This window comes from Xenopus laevis, chromosome 7L (assembly GCF_017654675.1).
Source record: "Xenopus laevis strain J_2021 chromosome 7L, Xenopus_laevis_v10.1, whole genome shotgun sequence".
NCBI classification, from domain to species: domain Eukaryota; kingdom Metazoa; phylum Chordata; class Amphibia; order Anura; family Pipidae; genus Xenopus; species Xenopus laevis.
The window spans coordinates 34817670-34839244 of record NC_054383.1 but is presented as its reverse complement, the minus strand read 5'-3'; the positions used below and the strand labels follow the sequence as shown (position 1 = coordinate 34839244).

Here is a 21575-nt window from a genome sequence, read left to right as displayed (position 1 = left end):
CGATTTTTAGTTCGAATCATTCGATTCGTAGTCGAAGGTCGTAGTAGCCCTTTCGATGGTCGAAGTAGCCCAAAAAACACTTCGAAATTCCAAGTTTTTTTACTTCGAATCCTTCACTCGAAGTTAGTGAATCGGCCCCTAAATGTATAAGACACATGTATTGTGTCCCTCAGAGACAGAGAGAACAATCCTGTGAACTCACATTTACAGGTAACATACTTTACATTCTGTGAGTGCTACCAAACCAGTTTTACTAGGGATAAAGGTGAAGTAAAGGATGATGCTCATAAAGAAAGTTAATGACTTTTCACCTGCAACAAACTTGTATCCTCTGCAAACAAGCCCAGCAACAACCATGTCGACATATATAAGGACGGAGCACGGCATGTGTAGATCAGTCTTGTTCCTGGCAGGGATCAGTAGCAGTTCACAGGAGTTTAACTATATTCTTATCTTGATCTGCAGCACAGGTAAGTTAACGAACAATATTCACTGGCTATACTGTACATGTAAATATCCAAACTAGAATAGTTTACAAAAGATAATACTGATATTTTTGTGTGTGTGTTTTATTTAAATCTCTATGTTTCTCAGAATTTTAATGAATTTACAGTTTACTTTAGGACCTGAATGTGCTATAGTTTATACTTAGGGGCATATTTATCAAAGTGTGAAATCGCAGTAAAATGCTTCCACTCTATTCATTCCTATGGGATTTTTAGAGGAGTATTTATCAAATGGTGAACTCTGTCTTTCACCCATGAATGACTAGTGAGTGGAGGAGTTTTTATGTGGTGAGTTCTGATTTCCCACTTTGATAAATCTGCCCCTTATTGTAAGCTTGGATCTGGCTCTAGCAATTCTAATGAACATGTTAGGCTGCATAATATAAAACAACATGGTAAAAGAGAGTCTATATACATCCATGATAACACAAAGAGGATGTTTATAGCACAAATAATTAAACCATCTTAACATGGATAATTTTGTTATTAAGACTAGTCTCTTAAAAAGCCATACTGGATTTTTTTATATAAAATTTTAAAATTGTAAGAAAAAGTGGGATATAGACTATTTTACAGAAAACAGGTATTTTCGACAGGAAAATCAAAAACCGCGATAACAGTAGTTCTCATGTCGCTAGATATGGGTTGTTTCCTTTTGCTATTGGATCGTTTTATGTAAAGGTGAGTTTGGTAACTAACATTAAAAGGTTGTGTAACAGGCAGTGACGCGTTTCTTGCTGCTTTTCGGATGCATGATTCGCCCCTAACTGGTTTTAACTTGAATCAGGTTCATAAATGAATTGTGTAAGAATTACTGGGCAGTCAAAAGTCAATTAGTGTAAAAGGAATTGGTCAATATTATCAATTTTAATGGGAAAATTATTATTTTTTTGATCATGCTTAATGTACACGTGCTTCTTCCATAAAGCAATGCACATATATACGAGTTTACATTGAAACATTGAAAACTTGAATTGAATTTGTATCAAATTAGTTTCAAATTTAAAAAACTATTAGGAAGGCTGCAAACAACTCCAAATTGATCCCTGGATGTCTCCCGTTTACTTACACAGCGATTCAGAAGGTTTTAGGTGACAAATAGTTGAATTTGAGTTCTTAAGCGGCCAGAGTATGATAATTGTCGAAAATCGAATTAGAATTTTTTTAAAAACTTCAATCAAATTTGAATAACTCCCTAGTCGAATTTGACAGTTTCAACCATAAGAAAATTTGACAATTTGAGTTTCGAATTTGAATTTTCAATTTCACCCTTGATAAATCTGTTCCTTACAGAATTACTTAATTCTCCTGTGACAGTAGGTAAATGAGTTTTATGAGCCTTATCTTTAAACATCCTGAGTGAAAAGCAGGGTAGGCAATAAAGTGCAAGATAGGCAGTAAAGTTCCAGATAAGTGCCAGATAGGGACACATTGCAAAAGGTATAGTATCTATTATCTGGAGTGCTTGGGTCCTTGGGTTTTCCAAATAAGGGATCTCTCCATAATTTGTATCTCCATACCTTAAGTCTGATAAAAATCATTTAAACATTAAACCCAATATGATTGTTTTGCTTCTGATATGGATACGTGCAGCTTAGTTTCCATCAAGTACAATGTATTGTTTTATTATTGCAGAGAAAAAGTACAACGTTTCTAAAAATTTGAATTATTTGCTTAAAATGGGTATTATTGTAGATGAACTTCTTGTAATTTGGAGCTTTTATGGATAATGGGTTTCAGCACGAGTGATCACATATCCCTTATTACTGAAAGAAAGAAGAAATAACAAAGAAAGAAATTTGATTTTTTTAATCCAAAAACTGCATGAGGCCTCACTATAGAATCAGAAACAGAGAAAATGTGTTAATTTCAGAAAGTCAAGTGTATTTTTTTTCTGTGGGAAAAGACTAAATCTGCCATGTCACAAGCTTGAAAACCAGGAAAAATAAATACAGCTGTAGCGTGCAAACAAAAGAACATTTATTTTAAGAAGCACTTGCTTACCAGTTATTTTCTCTGTTTAATGTCCCATTCATATCTTTCAAGTATGGATTAACATACAACCCATTGAAGAAACACAAGCTCATACTAATGAAAGGGAAATATTTCTCTTGTGTTTTCCACCTGTGCCACTGATGGTCCATACAGGACATTATTGCACTTAGACCACCAAACTATTGGGAGATACTAGATACTGGGCTTTTCCAAGAACAAAGGCAGGGAGTTCCTGCTGCAGGGCTCTAAGAATGGGAATTATTCAGCTCATTATGCATTCAAACTCATGCACATAATGAGTGAGCTGGGACTCTACTGGTATCTACTATATGCAATACAAGGATGGAGTGTTGCTACCAGTGTTACCTGTTTGGTATCAGGTGCCTCCAGGTGTATGGCCCCAACAATGCCAAAGGCCCAAAATAGTATCCACGAACAAAAACACAAATGGCACATCTGATGCTGTTAAACCAGTTGTGACTTGTTTATTAGTTTATAATAATGGCAACGTTTCAGGTCTATACAAGACCCTTTGTCATGCCTAATGGTGTAATACATGTGATACATTTAAATAGTGAAAAAGAGGCTTAGTCCCTCCCAGTGCCCATCCCTCAATCAAGTCCATTGTGTTCATTGTTTTGAAACCAAAGAACCAACAAGTCCATGGCAGCAAATCTGAATATGTGACAATGTATCCAAGTGGCAAAATTCTCTAGTTCGATTCTCAAAATTGTAATTGTAACATAAAAACTTTTAAGTGTGAAAAGATACCATACATCATTTTGATACAGCATGTGTTATCCAATGCTTAAGTTGTGGCCAAGAGAAAATTGATCTATCAATCCTGAGACATTTCATGGGGCCATAGAAACATACAGCATTCAGCACTTTACTACTGGTATCTACTAGCATAGTGCCCCAAGGATAATTTTTTGGCAAAACATTAATGCTTCACCAACCAGAGTGTGAACCCTATTAGGCCCACACCTCTGGTGGGGAGGGAAAAAATGTTCCTATAATAGGTGCCCTTTAACATGTAGTTGTGTTGAATTTCTTTTTTATTTCTATTTTTTTTACATTTCAAAGTTGCCCATTAGTATTGTGACTTCCTTTTGCAAAACAATACACACGGTGAAATAATTAGTGTGAGTTTACTAAAGTGTTTTTTAATGGCATAATCACATGCTTATTTGTTACAACTTGGCCTGGCCTAGAGTTTTATTTAGTATCATGTAAAAAAAATTGTGACCATTATGTAGAACAGAGGTTATATATGAAAAACTGTTCAATGGTGTTTTGCCAACATGACTACAGTATTTTCAGCGTTGCACAATCCTTAGAGCATCTACCAAGCCCTACCTCCTTTATTACCTTGCGAGTTATTTCAAAATATAGGTGAAAATATATATAAATAAGCTCCCTTTGTACACATTTAGGAAGTTTATACAAGTGGAAATTGTAAACGGTCATGTTTGCAGTATGGTAAAGGCAGAACAATATAACACATACACAAAGCCAATTGATGTGGTTTTTATTGCAGCAATCTAAACAGCGTTGTCAAATATATAGCAAATCTGTCAGCTCCCTCTTGCATCGCTTGCTTTGTTGCGTGTTTTAAATCTCAATATAGTTCATAAAGTCTAATTTATGATTTATGCTTAAAATCGGCTTCCAGCTAAGTAGGGTCTGAAATATTGTGAATCAATATATAATACACAAAAGCCATGAATATCTTGTAAATTATATCCTTATAAAAGGTGAGTACTGATGTCATCAGTTATAAACAGTGAGTAGTGATGTCATTTCTTTAACATGAATCACTGAAACGTGTATTATAATAAATAAAGTACCCCCTGTTGCAAAATATGAGGATATTAGAAGTTACCTCAGAGTTCCATGACCTGTATAAAAACACTCGGCCTTCAGCCTCATGTTTTTATGTTTATGAAACTCCTTGGTAACTTATAATATCCTTATAATTTACAAGAGGGGATATTTTATTCACTATCTCAATATCATGTTTTTAAGCAAATATACAAAGAATTAAATTGTTGACACAAGGATTGCTAAGGAGCTGCTACATCCAGTCTTGGTTTGCGACACTATATTGTGAAGCGATTTTAGAAAATTCAACATTGTAGATATTCACTGGAACTGTGTGACAGAGGATAACTGACATAATATTGGTTAAAATACAGGCTAACACAGTAGATGGCTATATTTATTAAAGGGAACAAAGAAACTCAACTCCAGGTTTGTCCCAAAAATGACTCCTAAAAATATACTCCATATAGAGGGCAGTGTGGATGTGCAATGCCCTGCAGGGTGATGTTGTGATGGCTGGTTCTGTTAATGCCTTTATAAGCAGCTTGAATAACTACTTGGACAAGCATAATATCAAAGGCTTCAGGAATCTTAAGATCTACAGGTAGATTAGTATAGGCATGTGTATATATTGGGCTAGATTCAAGTATATGAAAAAAACCTAGTTTATGGTTCATCACGTGAAAACTCAGTAGAAGTATAATAGGAATTTTGGAATTGAATTAGTAGATAGATTTTTATCATCTACTTGAATCTGGCCCATTATGTGGGGAATTGCTCAAGCTAGTTCTAGTAGGTAGAGTGAAGGCAATTTGCAGTTTTAAAGCAGATTTCTTAATGTACTTTATTTTTAGAGGGGAAACTTTCAAATAAACAGTATAACCAATACAATAATCAAACTGGAGGTGGACCTTGCTCCAGCGGGTCTTAATGGGTTTTTCTACCCAAAAAAAAAAACAAGTGGTACCTTCATGGCTTTCCAATCATTCCACTCCACAGTACCTCTGCAGAGAAGCACTCTCTCTTTATTTTGCCTCTTTCACATGTCTCTTGGCATTTGTTCAGGCTCCAGTAGTCTAAACACAGCTTAAACACAACCAGACCTACATCTCTCCTTCAGACATTTAGACAGCCCATAGATTCTGCAGCACACCCTTTTACAGACAATAACCGCTCTAACTGCAGCTGCCACTTGTTTACCTGGCTGAGAGGGAAAATTAACCCTTTTAACTTTAGGCCCATCTCTGCAGCCCATATAATGCCCATAGATATCTTTTTTAGGGCAGATAGGTGTAGAGAATTTCACATTTAGGGGGTTATTCTCTAAAATCTGAATTTATCTCATAATATTAAAAAAGCTTGACCAAACTCCCATGTTAGCTTTTTTATTAATAAAAAAATAGATTTAACATGATTAACATGATTTTTTTTTTACTTTTTTCCCGAATCGCTCAATCTTTTTGAGTTTTTCCCAAAAATCCAGATTTTTTTAAGCTTGACCAACCGAAGACCACGATAAATTCAAATTAAGATACATGCCTCTCCCACTGACTTATGCAGGACCTCAACAGGTCTGAGATATTGGATTTTTGGATTCAGGCTTTTTGTAGCATCTTTATAATATAGATAAACTGTCTGATGTTTTAGCTTTATTTTTTTTACTTATATGATGTGCCTTGATACCTTGGGTGGGTGAGATAAAATGAATCAGTAGAACAATGAATGCAATCAGTATAAGTCCCTAGAAATCTTAATTTTCCCAAAATCATTGGCACAATTAACAAACAAATGCAAGATTATTATCGATGATGATACAGGCATTTACATAAAATATGCAAAGGAATCATAATTTGTCATTTAGCTCACTGGATCCCATCTAGTAATTAAGCAAATGATGTGTTGTTTTGTCTTCACCACAGAGTTGTAATGATGGATGATAGATCTCCATGCATAATTCTTGCTTTAATTCCACGACTCCATTCCTTACATTGTGTGACTTTTTTTATGTACAGGACTTCAAAAAATAAATCCATATTTAAGGAATTCCTTTTATTTCAAACCTGAGCAGAAAATTGCCAAGTAGAAACAACTGTACCAGCATGAGGGATATTGCAAGTGATTCAAAAGACAAAAACAGCATGAGTAAGTTAAATTTTTAATGTATTTTTTGTTTATATAGAATAGACATTTTACTGAGCACTTTACAGAAGGTAATGGAATGCATGAATTGGCCTAAGCATAACCAAGGGGCAGATTTACATAGGGTCGAATATTGAGGGTTATCGAATATCGAAGTCAAAGGATTTAGCGCAAATAGTTTGATCGAACGATTACATCCTTCGAATCATTCGATTCGAAGGATTTTAATCCATCGATCTGAAGATTTTTCCCTAAAAATTGATAGAAAGCCTATGGGGACCTTCCCCATAGGCTAAAATGGCACCTCGGTAGGTTTTAGGTGGCGAAGTAGGGGGTCGAAGTTTTTCTTAAAGAGACAGTACTTCGACTATCGAATGGTCGAATAGTCAAATGATTTTTAGTTTGAAACGTTCGATTCGAAGTTGTAGTCGACGGTCGAAGTAGCCAAAAAAACATTCGAAATTCGAGGTTTTTTTTATTCTATTCCTTCACTCGAACTAAGTAAATGGGCCCCTTACAGTCTAGCAGGTTAACAGATAAAAATATTCCATCTAGTAACCCCACAGCAGCCACTCAGATGACCAATAAATGCTTCTGGTTGCTATAGTTCAATAGACAAGTAGCCAACCTAGGACCATTTATAATATTGCTCCCTAATTTCCTTATCAAAGTTAAACACGTACACAAAGCAGAAATCAACTATCCCATAGATCCATTGTTTTTGGATTTGGAGGAAAATCCATGAAAATATCACTCTTGTGGGAATCCAACCATGGACTGATATCAGTCTCATGGAAAGGAGATCTGGCATCATAATAGAACTATATCCCATATAAAGGTTGATGGAATTTAACCTTGCACAAGTTAGTTTATGACTTACCCTATTACAAGTCAGTTAAATGGTATAGCTCATAAGGTATATATCTGGCGACCATTTAGGAAGTAGGATAATGGACATACTTGAAGTTTCATGGTCATTCCTGCAAAATTTATTGTGATTTTTTTTCTTTATAATATTTGCCCAAGAGAAAGTATCATTTAAAAAGTTACAGCTGGTTATTTTAATAGGGAGCTCTTACTGTTACTATTTCCAGGTTATTTTGTTATACAGGTATGGGACCTGTTATCCAAAATGCTTGGGACCTGGGGTTTTCCGGATAACGGACCTTTCTGTAATTTGGGTCTTCATGCCTTAAGTCTACTAGAAATTCATTTAAACATTAAATAAACCCAATAGGCTGGTTTTGCTTCCAATAAGGATTAATGATATCTTAGTTGGGATCAAGTACAAGATACTATTTTATTACTACAGAGAAAAAGGAAATCAATTTTAAAAATTTGGATTATTTGGATAAAATGGAGCCTATGGGAGACATTCCATAATTCAGAACTTTCTGGATATCGGATTTCCGGATAAGGGATCCTATACCTGTATGTTCTTATGATCTCCAAAAGGAGGGATGGCTAAACTACACCTTCAGCCTTCTCTCCTTATCATATATAGAAATTACTGTTTATGAATATGCTTTGTTTTAAAATAAGTAGCTTGTTTTTTCCAGTACTGCCCTTTAAACTCTCAATAAATGGTATAATTACAGCTCTCCTTTGCTTTGTTTGTATACGCTAAGACAACCATAAGACAAAGAAACATGACAAGGGTGATTGTGAAATTTTCATTTTGTTTTCTAGATGATCTCAACATTAATGCATATGACAACCCTGCCTTTCAGGAAGATGAAGAACCAGAGAAATATGGATTTTTTAAGAAGAAGAAGTAAGGTTCTTTATAAAGATACATCAAGGGGGTTATTAATCAAAATTGAAATTTTTCTAATGTTTTAAATAAAAAAAATCAGACCAAACTAGTATCCACAATTTACCTTTATTTATCATTTAACAAACCGAGAAAAAATGCAAAATTTTCAGATTGTCACACAAAAACCGAAACTTTTTCGGATTGTCGCACAAAAAATCTGAATTTTTCAGAGTTGGCTCCTGAAAAGTCAGAATTTTTTCATGAAATCATCGGAAAAGCCTGAAATTTTCAGATTATCATACGAAACCCAGCTCAGACCATAATATCGGCAAATAGGACCTCTGCCATTAACAGGACCTCGACAGTTTGAATATTGAGTATTTTAGGATTGTCATCCTCTGGGTTCAATAAATCTCAAAAAATTCAAGTTTTTTTTCCACTACAAATTCTGATTTTATAGTAAAAAAACTATAATTCTTCAAGTTTGTAGCATTCAGACTTTAATAAATAACCCTCGAATGTCTCAGTTGTGTGTAAATTATCTTAACATTTAGCTGCTTTATAATCTTTAATTATATCTACTCCTAAGAACACAAGACGTTTGTTAGAGAGCAGCCAATCAGCATGTAGCACATTCTGATTGCTTGCTATGTCATACAAGACTTATAAATACTTTACTTTGCTACAACATTCCCCCCCCCAAAAAAAGCAAAAGACATTCATAATACCTTTTTTATATGAATGTTGCATTAAGTTAAATACATTTTTATCACTGTGGGCCCAGTTAGACAATGCAAGGAATCCTGTAAACTTCCACTTCTGTAAAATAGTTTAAAGGTTAAAAAAGGTAGAAACAACTATGTATAACATATTTGATACATGAAATTGCCATTTTAATAGTCATATTAATCTCAATGCAGATGTTTAAGATAATTAAAAAGAAACACATTTTTGCTTCAATCACTTCAGTATGTTCCACTATGTTTATTTAATAGTAGCTATATTTGATTTTTTTCAGGGAAAATGTGGTATAATGACACTTTTTTTTATTCCACAGAAAAGAAAAGAAAGATAGCTCCCCAACACAAATGGTGGGATTTTTTGAGCTGGTTAGTATGCATTCTCAAAGGCTTTTATTCTTTACATGTGTGATATGATACATCTGATATGATACTAATACGTGAACATAAAATTGAATTGCATACCAATGTCCGAAATTCTGTGTCCAAAACGGGATACTTTATTTTTGTCTAACCCATAAAATAGTCCGATATATATATATTTTATTGCATGCCAGTGTCTTTGACAAGGCTTCTTTATTTAGCTCTAATATAGTTATTGGGACTTTGCATGATGCAAACAATTGCAGACCTTGTATGGGTATTTGTAAGCTTCCTAGGATTTCCCATTAATTACATACTGCAGGATAAGACTCATGAGCAAATAAGCCTATGTCACATGTGGCATTTTCTCCAGTGGAGAACAAATGCCAACCAGCTCTGATCTATCAATAAAAACAGATGCCTATAATAACTGAAAATAATTTGACACTGGTAGAGAAAACAACCTACTGTATGTGACATACGGCACTTCTAAAAAGGCACAGACTTTTTGGTGATAAATACAAATTAACAATCATTTTCTCTTTTATAGTTTAGCTTTGCCGATTCTTGGGACATCATTTTGATGATTATTGGCATAGTCTGTGGGCTTGCGTCTGGTACTGGACTTCCAATTATGATTATTGTGTTCGGGTCAATGACAGATTCTTTTGTTCAAAGTGGAATCCCTGCAAACTGTGAGTAGACTCCATATTGATTGCTTATGGGACACAAAGAGATAAGAAGCTGTTACTTGTAGCATGCTAGAATGATTGGTTTCAATAGGGAAAGTAGCAGTAAGTAATCACGTGACTTAAGGCCCATGGGGAAATTTAGGGTTTTTGGTTGCTTGTCCAAAACATGACAGCAAAACACCCCAAATCACTCGTTATTTCCCAAATTGTGGATCATTTTAAACCATGTTTACTGGTGCTTTTCAAGCAATTCTTGGTGACTAGGGAGCAGATTTATCAAGGCTCAAATTGAAAATTTGAATTTGAAATTTGAATTCTTAAGTTTTTTTTATGGCCAAAACTGTCAAATTCAACTAGGGAATTTGAGTTTTTTAAAAAAAATTCAAATTAGATTTTCGAGATTTATCATACTCTGGCCCTTTAAGAATGCAAATTCGACTATTCGCCACATAAAACCTGCCGAATTGCTGTTTAAGTCAACAGGAGACATCCTGGGATCAATTTGGAGTTGTATGCAGCCTTCCTGACATTCGAGTTTCTTTTGGAGAAAATCGAGTTTTTAAAACTCAGATCAAATTTAATTACATTTTGATTTGCATTTTCGGGTCAATCCTATTCACCCGAGTTGAACAAATTAGATTTTTTAAATAAATTTTGATCAAACATTTGGTCGAATTTTGAGTTCATGGCAGTTTTTAAAAACTCACATTAAAGGATAAGTAAACCTTTAAAATGAGTGAATGTAAAACTGATGAGGGTGCTATTCTTAGCACTTTTGTAATATGCATTCATTATTTGTTTTGTTTTTACTCCAAGATATTAAGGCATACACGTACGGTTAATATAAATTAATCTTGTTACAACAGCGTCACCTGCTGGTCATTTTCCCACCAGTATGACCACCAAGAAGTCAAGGAAGTTGTCAGGAGAAAGAAAGAGGCTGCTCTGATGTTCTTCTGTTTAGGAAAAAAAATAGAAACCTTTCTCATATCTTTTCTAAGCAGAAGAACATCAGAGCAGCCTCTTTCTTTCCCTTGACAACTTCCTTGACTACTTGTGGTCAGACTGGTGGGAAATCACCAGCAAGTGGCGCTGTTGTAACAAACAATTTTATTAATTTCTTGAAATAAAGAGAAAATAAATAATGAAGGTACATTGCAGAATTTCTTAGAATAGCCCCCTCATCAGTTTTACATTCAGTTATTTTAAAGGTTTACTTATCCTTTAAGGGGCACATTTACCATTGGTTGAATATTGAGGGTTAATTAACCCTCCATATTCGGCCGTCGAATAAAATCCTTCGACTTCGAATATCAAAGTCTAAAGATTTACCGCAATTCGGTCGTTCGAACTATCGTAAGAAAATCGTTTGATCAAACGATTAAATTCCTTCGAAACGAACGATTCGAAGGCTTTTAATCCATCGATCGAACAATTTTCCTTCGATCCCAAATTGCCTAGAAAGCCTATGGGGACCTTCCCCATAGGCTAACATTGGTGCTCGGTAGGTTTTGGTCGAAGTTTTGATTCGAAGTCGAAGTCGTAGTTGAAGGTTGAAGTAGCCAATTCGATGGTCGAAGTAGCCAAAAAAAACTTCGAAATTCGAATTTTTTTTTATTCTAATCATTCACTCTAGCTTAGTAAATGTGCCCCTAATTTGAAATTTGACCTTTGATAAATGTGCCTCTAGGTATGAGATGAGTTAAATACATGGGAGGCATAATGCCTAAATTGTTTTTATTGTGCTTATTTCCAAATTTAATATTCAATATAGTTAACAGTCATGTAAAGCTGGTATTGGAATTATATTTCACTACTACTATTTCACTGCATATTCTACATGTGAATCATGCATTTACATTCAGGTAAAACAACTGTTTAGCATGAACTAAGATTACGCAAGTCATATATAATAAATGGGTGGTGGTTGGAATGTAGATACATCGTGTTCTTTCCTTGTAATATGTTTCCATTGTTGTTCTTTACTGACATCAGTATATTTCCGGTAATGAGGGCACATACAATACAACCAATCACACTGAAAAATTTGAATTTGACTCAGGTCTGGATTGGGGGAGGCCACAGAAGCCCTGGCCTAGGCAGGCTAATCTTCGGCAGGGGTGGAGCTTTCTTTTTAAATGAATTAATTTGGCTTTAAACTTGATTTATATTGTTGCTACTAGAGGTTGACAAGTGGTGAGCTAATCAATAATTACTTTGCTTATATTTTAAATATATACATTGTTTTAAGACACCATGAACATGAGAGGGGGTGGCAGAAAAGATTGGTCTAGGTCTTCATAAAAAGTAACTTTCCCACTGGAGGCCAACTGCCTTATGTGTCCCCCCAAAGCAATTATTTTCCTTAGGCGTCCATTTGGAAATCTTTTGTAAAGTGATTATATACATTTATTTTCTCTTTTTTTGGGAGGAGATATGCAAGCCACCATTTAGAAAAACTTGTACTTTTTTGCCTTTCTTTGGTGTTGGGAATCACATTTAGCAGTCTTTGCCCAATTGTTAAAGGGCATTAAAGTACTTGCAAAAGCATTAGAAATAGTAAATTCATTTACTCTGTAACATTTTTGCCTGTTCACCAGAACATATATAACTGGCGTATATAAAGAGGGTCAGACTGAGCCGGCAGGATAATGGGAAAACAACTCAGTAAGCCTCGGCCCTTGTGGGCCCGCTGACCCAGGCCCACTCCCTGTTCTGAACTTTGGGTGCTCCAACCCTACTTGTGGCAAGTGGGTTTTGGAACGAACTTCAATTGTTAGGAAATTGGCCCCTTAGAGTTTACCACTTGATAAAGACACCTCGAAAATCCCATAGGAATGAACAGAGAGTGGTGGAGTTTTCCTGTAATGAATTTTAATTGCACACTTTGATAAATCTGCCCGATAATGTATAAAGACAGACAAGAAAATGAAGTTTTCACTCACCAGAACTTACACTCAAGGGATAATAACTAAAGTCTAGTGATGGGCGAATTTGCAATGTTTCGCTTCGCCGAAAAAATTAACAAAAAAAATTAGCAAAACGGCGCAGGCGTCTAGTTTTTGACGCCGGCGTCCTTTTTTTGATGCCGGCGTCAGTTTTTTTGCCGAAAATGCGTTGGCGTCCAAAAAACGGACACCGGCGTCCATTTTATTTTGAGCCCGAATTTTTCGCGGCCGTTTCGCAAATTTATTCGCCTGCAGCGAATCGCTCAAATTCGCCGTGAATTCGTGCCTGCTGAATAAATTCGCCCATCACTACTACACTAAGGGGCCAATTCATTAACTTTGAGTGAAGGAATAGAAGAAAAAAAACTTCCCCAGTCGAATATCGCGGGTTAATTAACCCTCGATATTTGACCCTTGATGAATTTGCCCCTTAGTATAGCACTACACAATAGGATTCACCTTTGCATGTATTTGGTAGTATTTTGTATCTTAAACTGTTAGTAAGACAAAAATCTTACATATGATTTGTTGTTTAGATACACCAAATATCTCTACAACTTCTACATCTTGTGGACAGTTGGGATCAATAGACATAGAAGCGGAAATGACCAGGTAAGGCACTTACATGAACTATATAAAGACATAGTTATTAGCACAATAAATGCTATTGCTAAATTAGTTTTACTCCTGTTACACTTGTGTGTTGCTCATTAAGTCCAGAAAAATTCAATTAAGTATGAAAACCCAGCCAGGACCTGCTAAAATAAAGCACTGAGTTTTATATAGCTGTTTATAACGGATCAAAGGTGGCAAGGCATATTTGTCATGAGATCCATAGAGTGTCTTCTGCTATTTAAAAATAATTTTAGACTCATTCCTATTTGTAACCCTACAATCCATTTGTATCATTACAGAGAATTTCCTTTTTAGATGGGGTCAGTGACACCCATTTGAAAGCTGGAGAGAGTCAGAAGAAGAAGGCAAATTAGTAAAAAACTATAAAAAAATAAATATTGAAGACTAATTGAAAAGTTGCAGAGCACTGGTCATTCTATAACATACTAAAAGTTGACTTAAAGGTGAACCACCCCTTGAATATATGTATACTAATATACAGTATAATGTTTCTAAAACAGCCATTTTTAATTATCTTTAATTGAAATCCTGAAGGCCAGAACTTCTTGCACCTACGCTGAGATTCTGATTTGCCAGTAATCTAAGGAGTAGCCGACAGTTGGCTCCATCACCAATGCTTCTAGTGCTGGCGTACTAAGGGGCTCAAAATCTCTTTGCATCTGTTTTTGTGTTGAGCACATTGCATTTTAATTAGCGATGAGCAAATAATTTGCCAGCCATGGATTTGTGGTGAAATTCTACATTTCACCATGTGCAATTTTTTCGCGAAACTGTGAAAAAATTTGCAGTGAAAAAAACCCCATAAGAGAAAACACCCATTGACTTTAATGCCTTAGGACCAAAAAGTCGCCTGAAGAAAAAACACCCTAATGCATTAGGACCGAAAATTTGCCAGAAGAAAAAACACCCATTGACTTGTCGAATGCGTAAAAATGGTTGTGCATAAAAACTCCCATTGATTTCAATGCGTTTTGTGAATATTTCGCTGAATTTTTCTGCGGTCTTCCGAATGTTTCGGCAGATTCGCTCATCACTAATTATAATAAATGAGGCATATTGCACAATAGTAAATGAGCATATTTCATGAATGACTTTTGTCTTTATTTTTCAAAATTCATACCTTTCAATAATAAAGCATTGTAACGCTGTGTTTTCTTTATTTGACAGATATTCCTACTACTATATTGCCATTGGCGGCGCTGTTTTTGTCTTATCACTTTTTCAAGTGTGGACGTTCTTGCTGGTGGCTTCCAGACAGACGACTAGGATTCGACAGAAGTTCTTCAAAGCTGTTCTTCATCAGGAAATGTCTTGGTTTGATGCCACTCAGATCGGAACACTGAACACCAGGCTGACAGAGTACGAATTGTTTATGCTAGCAAACACAGTGACAGTATTTTATACATGTAAAAAAGAGAAACCTTCTTGTCTCTTTCTTGATTCCTGATTTGTATTATTTATATTTTTATTTATTTTTATTCTCTTCTAGGGATATAAACACCATACATGAAGGCCTTGGAGATAAAATTTGCATATTTCTTCAGTATTTTGCCACCTTCATAACTGGTATTATTATAGGATTTATATATGGCTGGAAACTGACATTAGTTATCATGTCAGTGAGTCCTCTTCTTGGATTATCTGCAGCAGTATGGACCAAAGTAAGTCCAGCAAATAGTCATTACTCTAGTACTGGAAAGCAATACATTGCATTGTTCTGAACAACAGATATGTTAAATAGACAGGCTAAAAAAGGGATAACATATACATATCCAAGAGTTGTTAATGGTAAATATTATTTAATTATACTCAAAAGAAACAGAAAAAATAATAAGAAACTTACTTACTCAGAACAGGGATTTAGGGTACACTAGCTGCTCTGATTTGGGTGATTTGGACAAATTGGTGGTCTTTACATCAGGATTTGGATTTGGTGAAAATGCTAGTGCTTGCCAAACCAAATCCTAATCCTTAAATCCACATGACTTTTTATACTTTGCACTGGATTTATTTCCCCCAGGAATTTGCTAAATTGCAAATTAGGATTAATTTCAGAATCTAGCTAAATCCTTCACAGAAGACTCAGAGGTCTCATTTTAGTGGTATGAAAGTATGAATGGGAAAAGTCTAAAAAACAGTCACAAAAAACGCAATGTTTTCAACTTTTTTGTATTGTCACAAAAAATTCAGCATCACATAATAAATGCATTTCTAAAAATCGAATAGGAATAGATAGAATGTGGGTGCGTTTTTATTTTTTCAGCTCTAAATTTAAATTTCCCAAAAATTTATGGGAAAATTTATGAAAATGTGAGATTATAGTTTAGTACATAAAAACTCACCTACTTTCTATACGTTGCTATAGGATTTTTAGAAGAGTATTTATCAATGGGTGAATACACAAGGCTATTTTTTGGGGTTTTTAAAATGGAACAGATCAAAAATATTGTTTAAATAAGTATGAATGTCTTTCATTTCTTTTAAGCTTCTTGCTAATTTTACATCAAAAGAGCTTAATGCTTATGGGAAAGCTGGAGCTGTGGCTGAAGAAGTTCTCACAGCAATAAGAACCGTTGTTGCTTTTAATGGACAAAATAGGGCACTGAAAAAGTGAGTTACTATTTTACTCATAATATCAATATAATACTGCTTTTAAAATCTATTCAAATAAGTCTTAAGGGTCTATTTATCAAAATTCGAATTTGGGAGTATTAGGGGCAAATTTACTTATGGTCGAATATCGAGGGTTAATTAACCCTCGATATCTGACTGCCAAAATGAAATCCTTCGACTTCGAATATGGAAGTCGAAGGATTTAGCGCTATTCCTACGATCGAATGATCGAAGGAATAATCGTTTGATCGAACGATTAAATCCTTCAAATCGAACGATTCGAAGGATTTTTAATCCATCGATCGAAGGATTATCCTACGATCAGAAAATTGTTAGGAAGCCTATGGGGACCTTGCCCATAGGCTAACATTGGCCTCGGTAAGTTTTAGGTGGCGAACTACAGGGTCGAAGTATTTTTTTAAAGAGACAGTATTTCGACTATCGAATGGTCGAATTGTCGAACGATTTTTAGTTCGAATCCTTCAAATCAAAGTCGAAGGTCGAAGTAGCCCATTTGATGGTCGAAGTAGCCTAAAAAACCATTCGAAATTTGAAGTTCTTTTCCTTCACTCGAGCTAAGTAAATGGGCCCCATAGAGGTTTTTTTTAAATTAGAATAAACCATAAATGAATTTTCAAATCGTTTAATTTGTTTTCATTGGGTCTACAAGCTTTCAAAAAAATTGAAAAACTGAAAAACTTGCTACATTTTGCCTAGGACTGCTTCCATTGACTTCTACATGGACTCTAAAGCTTTAAAATGGATAAAAGTGACATTTGAATTTTTTTTCCACTTCAAGTTTTTGAAACCATAATTCGAATTCATGAGTTTAAAGGGGTCATTTACTAACAATCGAATTTAAATTTTTTCCAAGAATCTCAAATTTGTGGTTTTCTATTTTTTTTTAAAAAGTGCTAAAAATTTGAGATTGATGAAGTGTAAAAACCACAAAAACCAATAATACAGAACTTTGTCAGGTAAAAAAACTTTGTAAAAGTCCTACAGGAGTCAATGGGAGCTGTGCTGACCTTTTTGGACTGCTCTAAATCAATTCGGACTTTTAGAGGTTTTCAAAAAAAATTTCACTAGGAATTTTAAGAGGTTTTTTGAGGTATTCATATTTATTAGTGCAAGAGTTGAACGTAATTTTCCATTATTACTTTTTTTATTGGTATTTTGTATTGAATCTCGTGACATTAGTAGTTTTAAAGTTTGTGAGTTTAGTTGTGGTTTCAATAACACAAAAGCCATGAAAACCACGAAAACTAGACTGATAAATAGGCCCTCAAGCGTTGTTAAAAAAAAAACTCCCTTAGGGTCAGATTTATTCAAATATGAATTCAAGTTTTTACTGTAATTCATGTTTTTTGCAGCAAAAATGCAAATTTGAATTTGGGTTTCAGAACTTCAGAATTTAGAGCAAAAACCTGTACAAATGTATGAATAAAAAATGTTGGCCTCTAATAGCTGGAAAATTCATGCAGAAGTCAATGAGAGCTGTATATTCAAAATTCAAGTAATTTTTCAATCTGAGTTGTCGAGAAGAGTTTAAAATCTGGCATTGTAAATATTTTTTTTTGCCATCCAGGTATGAAAAGAACCTAGAGAATGCAAAACAAGTTGGCATTAGAAAATCAATCACAACAAATGTATCTATGGGAATTGCACAATTTCTCATCTTTGGAGCATATGCGTTGGGATTTTGGTATGGGACAAAATTAACAGTGGACGAGCCAGACACATACAGCATTGGAAAAGTTTTAATTGTAAGTTAAGAAAACCTAATTTTTGCATAAAACGCGTTGTATTATTAAAGTACTGTACATAATTAATTAACCCTCATTCTATTGCTTGGTGTTTGTTGGTTTTTGGAGGCATGCTTGGTTTTATTTTGATGGCGTTATGATACTTAAAATTTGGCTGTTATTGATTTTGACTTGGTTACATCCTTATTCAGCATTTGTTTCCTTTTATCACCTTATAAATACATACAATGATTAGATATCTGGCTAATTTTCATGTTTTTGACAAAACCATTTCAGATTTGCAATCATTTTCAACACTTTATTTCACATAAAAAAAGTGTTAAAATATATTCTGTAACGAGTGAGACTTTCCCGCAGACAGCATTATAAAGAAATTTCATCTGGTGCGAACAAAAATTTTGGTGAATTTTTAAATCAATATTTTTGCTGTAGATTATAGTAGCCAAAAATTTTTGGCTGAAAATAAGTAAATTAAAAAAGTTTCAATGTTGATAAAAAATATATTCTAATAATAAATCAGTATAATCATCCACTGCACTAACTTTCCTTCAACCACCTAACAAACAATTTATTTGAAAAAAAAAATATCTATCTATTTATATTTCTGTGCATATATATATATATATATATATATATATATATATATATATATATATGTGTATGTATGTATGTATGTATGTGAATATATATATATATATATATATATATAAATATGTGTGTGTGTGTATATAGATAGATAGATAGATAGATAGATAAAGATCTAAAATAATATTAACTATGAACTATAAGGAAAATTTAAATCACTGAATGCTTTGGAAAATGTCATGCATTTTTTGTTAATTAAACAATAGGCAAAAATATCTGTGATAATAAAAAAAAATTTAATTTATACTTTTACTTTTCATTTATACTTTTCATATATAGCTTAAAGCTACTTGGTAAATTAAACTTTTTGCATTTATGAAGACCTGCTGTACTTGCTTTACTTTGGACTTTGATTGATGCTTTAAACCTCTACTCAGTCCAATCATTGATTTTGGATTTTGGAAGTTTATTTATCAATTGGTGAGAAAGAGTATTCACATTTTGATGCCTTTAAAAATTATATAGAAGTGAGTAGAGAGTGGGGCAGAATTTCACTTTGGTGGACTCTGGCAAGCTCTAGTTTCACTCTCTAATAAATATTCCCATAGTCTATATACTATTTATAGATCTAAGAATGTATACCAAAAAACACATTAATTTTCCGCTTCAAAGTTTGATAAATATGCCCAAAGAATGTGCATATCAACAGGCTTTAATGTGTTTTCACCTTTGTTCCAGGTATTTTTCTCAGTTTTGATTGGTACATTTTCACTTGGCCAGGCTGCTCCAAATTTAGAAAGCATTGCTAGTGCTCGTGGAGCAGCCTATGAAGTGTACAAGATTATAAAGCAGGTAAGATCTTATGATATATCCTTAAATTTGAGATTTGCTATTTAAATGTGAAAATACCCTTAATTTTTTTATTTATTTTTGTCTATATTTCTATTAAACTACAAGAGGGGTTAACAAAGCCTTTTTTATTATTGTGAACTATTTAAAAATGTTTATTACATAATATTAGCTGAACAAGGATGGGAGTCTTTTAAGCAGTTTAAAATTATATTTTTAATTGTAACAGATATTTTTGTTTCATTTTCATTATTCCAAACACAATGTTATCTTTTATTTTTTAACCTTTTTATGTCAATAAATCAAAACAGGCATGTTTGTAACCGCTTTCCATTTTTGAATAATATTTAACCTTTTAGCGTATTATCAATATATTTTGTATTGGAGCCGCACTGATTGAATAATAAGCAATTTATTTAGGTACTATGCACATGGACTGATGGAATGTAAGCTTTGCAATCATTACAATTATAATTGCATTTTATTTTAGCCACGTCTGATTGACAGTAGTAGCAAAGAAGGACACAAGCCAGACCGTCTTATAGGAAATATTGAATTTAAAAATCTTCATTTCTCCTACCCTTCAAGACCAGATATACCAGTAAGTGTGAAAAGTGACTTTAATGAATGTAATAGTTATAGAATGTTTTGGTCTTCCATGTGGAATTATAAAGGAGAGCAAAGCAAGTTTTCGGGAAAATGTAATAATAAATAAGCGTAAAAAACCCAAGCAGATTTGATCGGAGTTTGTAGCAGAAAATATTGAGATAAATTCGGACTTTGATAAATAACCCCCTAAACAATATGGTTCTGACATCAACAGTGGTCATCGTTTATGCTCGGCTTCTTTAGGTGTTGTGTACACAAGGACACTGTTTAGCAAACTGGTTGCAAAAAAATGTGTTTTTAACGTTAAACATTCTGAATAGTGATGTGCGAATTTGCGCCGTTTCACCGAAAAATTCGCAAATTTCGCGCGAAATTCGCGAAACGGCGGAAAATTCGCGAAATGGCGCCGGCGTCTCGTTTTTGACGCCAGCGCCCGTTTTTTTGATGCTGGTGCCCGTTTTTTTGACGCTGGCGCCCGTTTTTGACACCGGCGTCTGTTTTTTCGAAAAAACATTTTTGACGCCGGCGAATTTTTGCTGCGAATCTTCGCAGGCGTTTCGCGAATTTATTCGGTGGCGGCGAATCGCGCAAATTCGCCGCGAATTTGCGCCTGACGAATAAATTCACCCATCACTAATTCTGAATGAAAATCTTCATAGTCATGTTAAACATTCTGGTTCTTGTGTATTAGTAAAATATCAAATATTATATATATATATATATATATATATATATATATATATATATATATATATATATATATATATATATATATATATATATATATATATATATATATATATATATATATATATTACATATGGAAATAACATATACAGTATAATATATTAATATTGCAATGCAACTAGTGTTAACATTTTTATGTAAGTTTCCTTGAGATGTATGACTTAGTAGTAATGGGGGTCTTTTTATCTCCTCTGTGTTCTTTTAAAGATCTTGAAAGGTCTGAACCTTAAGGTTGAAGCTGGAAAGACAGTAGCCCTTGTTGGGGCCAGTGGCTGTGGCAAAAGCACAACTATTCAGTTACTGCAGAGATTCTATGATCCACCTAAGGGTGAGGTATGTATAAAGGGCATTAGAGGTATAAAGTGATATTAAACTCATAGAACATTTTGCTCATATGCCAGCAAATGAAAGGATAAACATTATTAAAATCAATCAATATACTATAGTATAGTATAGTATGGCGGGATGGCACTTGGAGTGCTTCAAAGTCGTCCGAAGTTTCCTCGTGAGGTGGGAAGGCTTTTCGGGGAGATTAGTTGCCCGAAGAAGAGACAATTTTTTGCCGGGCTACTAAATCTCCCCGAATTTCCGCGTGTCTCTGCCTAAAAGAGAAACAAACCATTTACCAAAAATTAACCCGACCCCCCCTCTCCCTCCTACCCAACAGCCTAGCTGCCCCCCGGGGGAAATGCCCCTAACTCTTTACTACCCCTTGGTGCAGAGTCACAGCATTGGAGTTCACCACAGCCATCTTCCAGGTCATCGCGTCGTCTTCCGGCACTTAGGCAATTTCCGTCCATTTTGGCG

At 34.4% G+C, this 21575-nt stretch overlaps 1 protein-coding gene across 4 annotated transcripts in view; it reads left to right on the top strand.

Moving 5' to 3' along the window:
* The window catches only part of LOC108696199 (ATP-dependent translocase ABCB1), a 51253-nt gene that overhangs the window by 10705 nt on the left and 18973 nt on the right, over positions 1-21575 (top strand). For 3 of the 4 annotated variants that reach the window (XM_018225338.2, XM_018225340.2, XM_018225339.2), the window contains exons 1-13: positions 315-470; positions 6338-6467; positions 8154-8238; positions 9278-9329; positions 9874-10018; positions 13500-13575; positions 14767-14958; positions 15089-15260; positions 16085-16209; positions 17801-17978; positions 19302-19415; positions 19903-20013; positions 20976-21101. In XM_018225338.2, the coding sequence (XP_018080827.1) occupies positions 6425-6467; positions 8154-8238; positions 9278-9329; positions 9874-10018; positions 13500-13575; positions 14767-14958; positions 15089-15260; positions 16085-16209; positions 17801-17978; positions 19302-19415; positions 19903-20013; positions 20976-21101 (1419 nt within the window). In that variant the 5' untranslated portion in view covers positions 315-470; positions 6338-6424. Of the gene's footprint in view, positions 1-314; positions 471-6337; positions 6468-8153; positions 8239-9277; positions 9330-9873; positions 10019-13499; positions 13576-14766; positions 14959-15088; positions 15261-16084; positions 16210-17800; positions 17979-19301; positions 19416-19902; positions 20014-20975; positions 21102-21575 lie in introns of those variants that run through there. The other variant, XM_041568761.1, reaches the window with a different exon arrangement.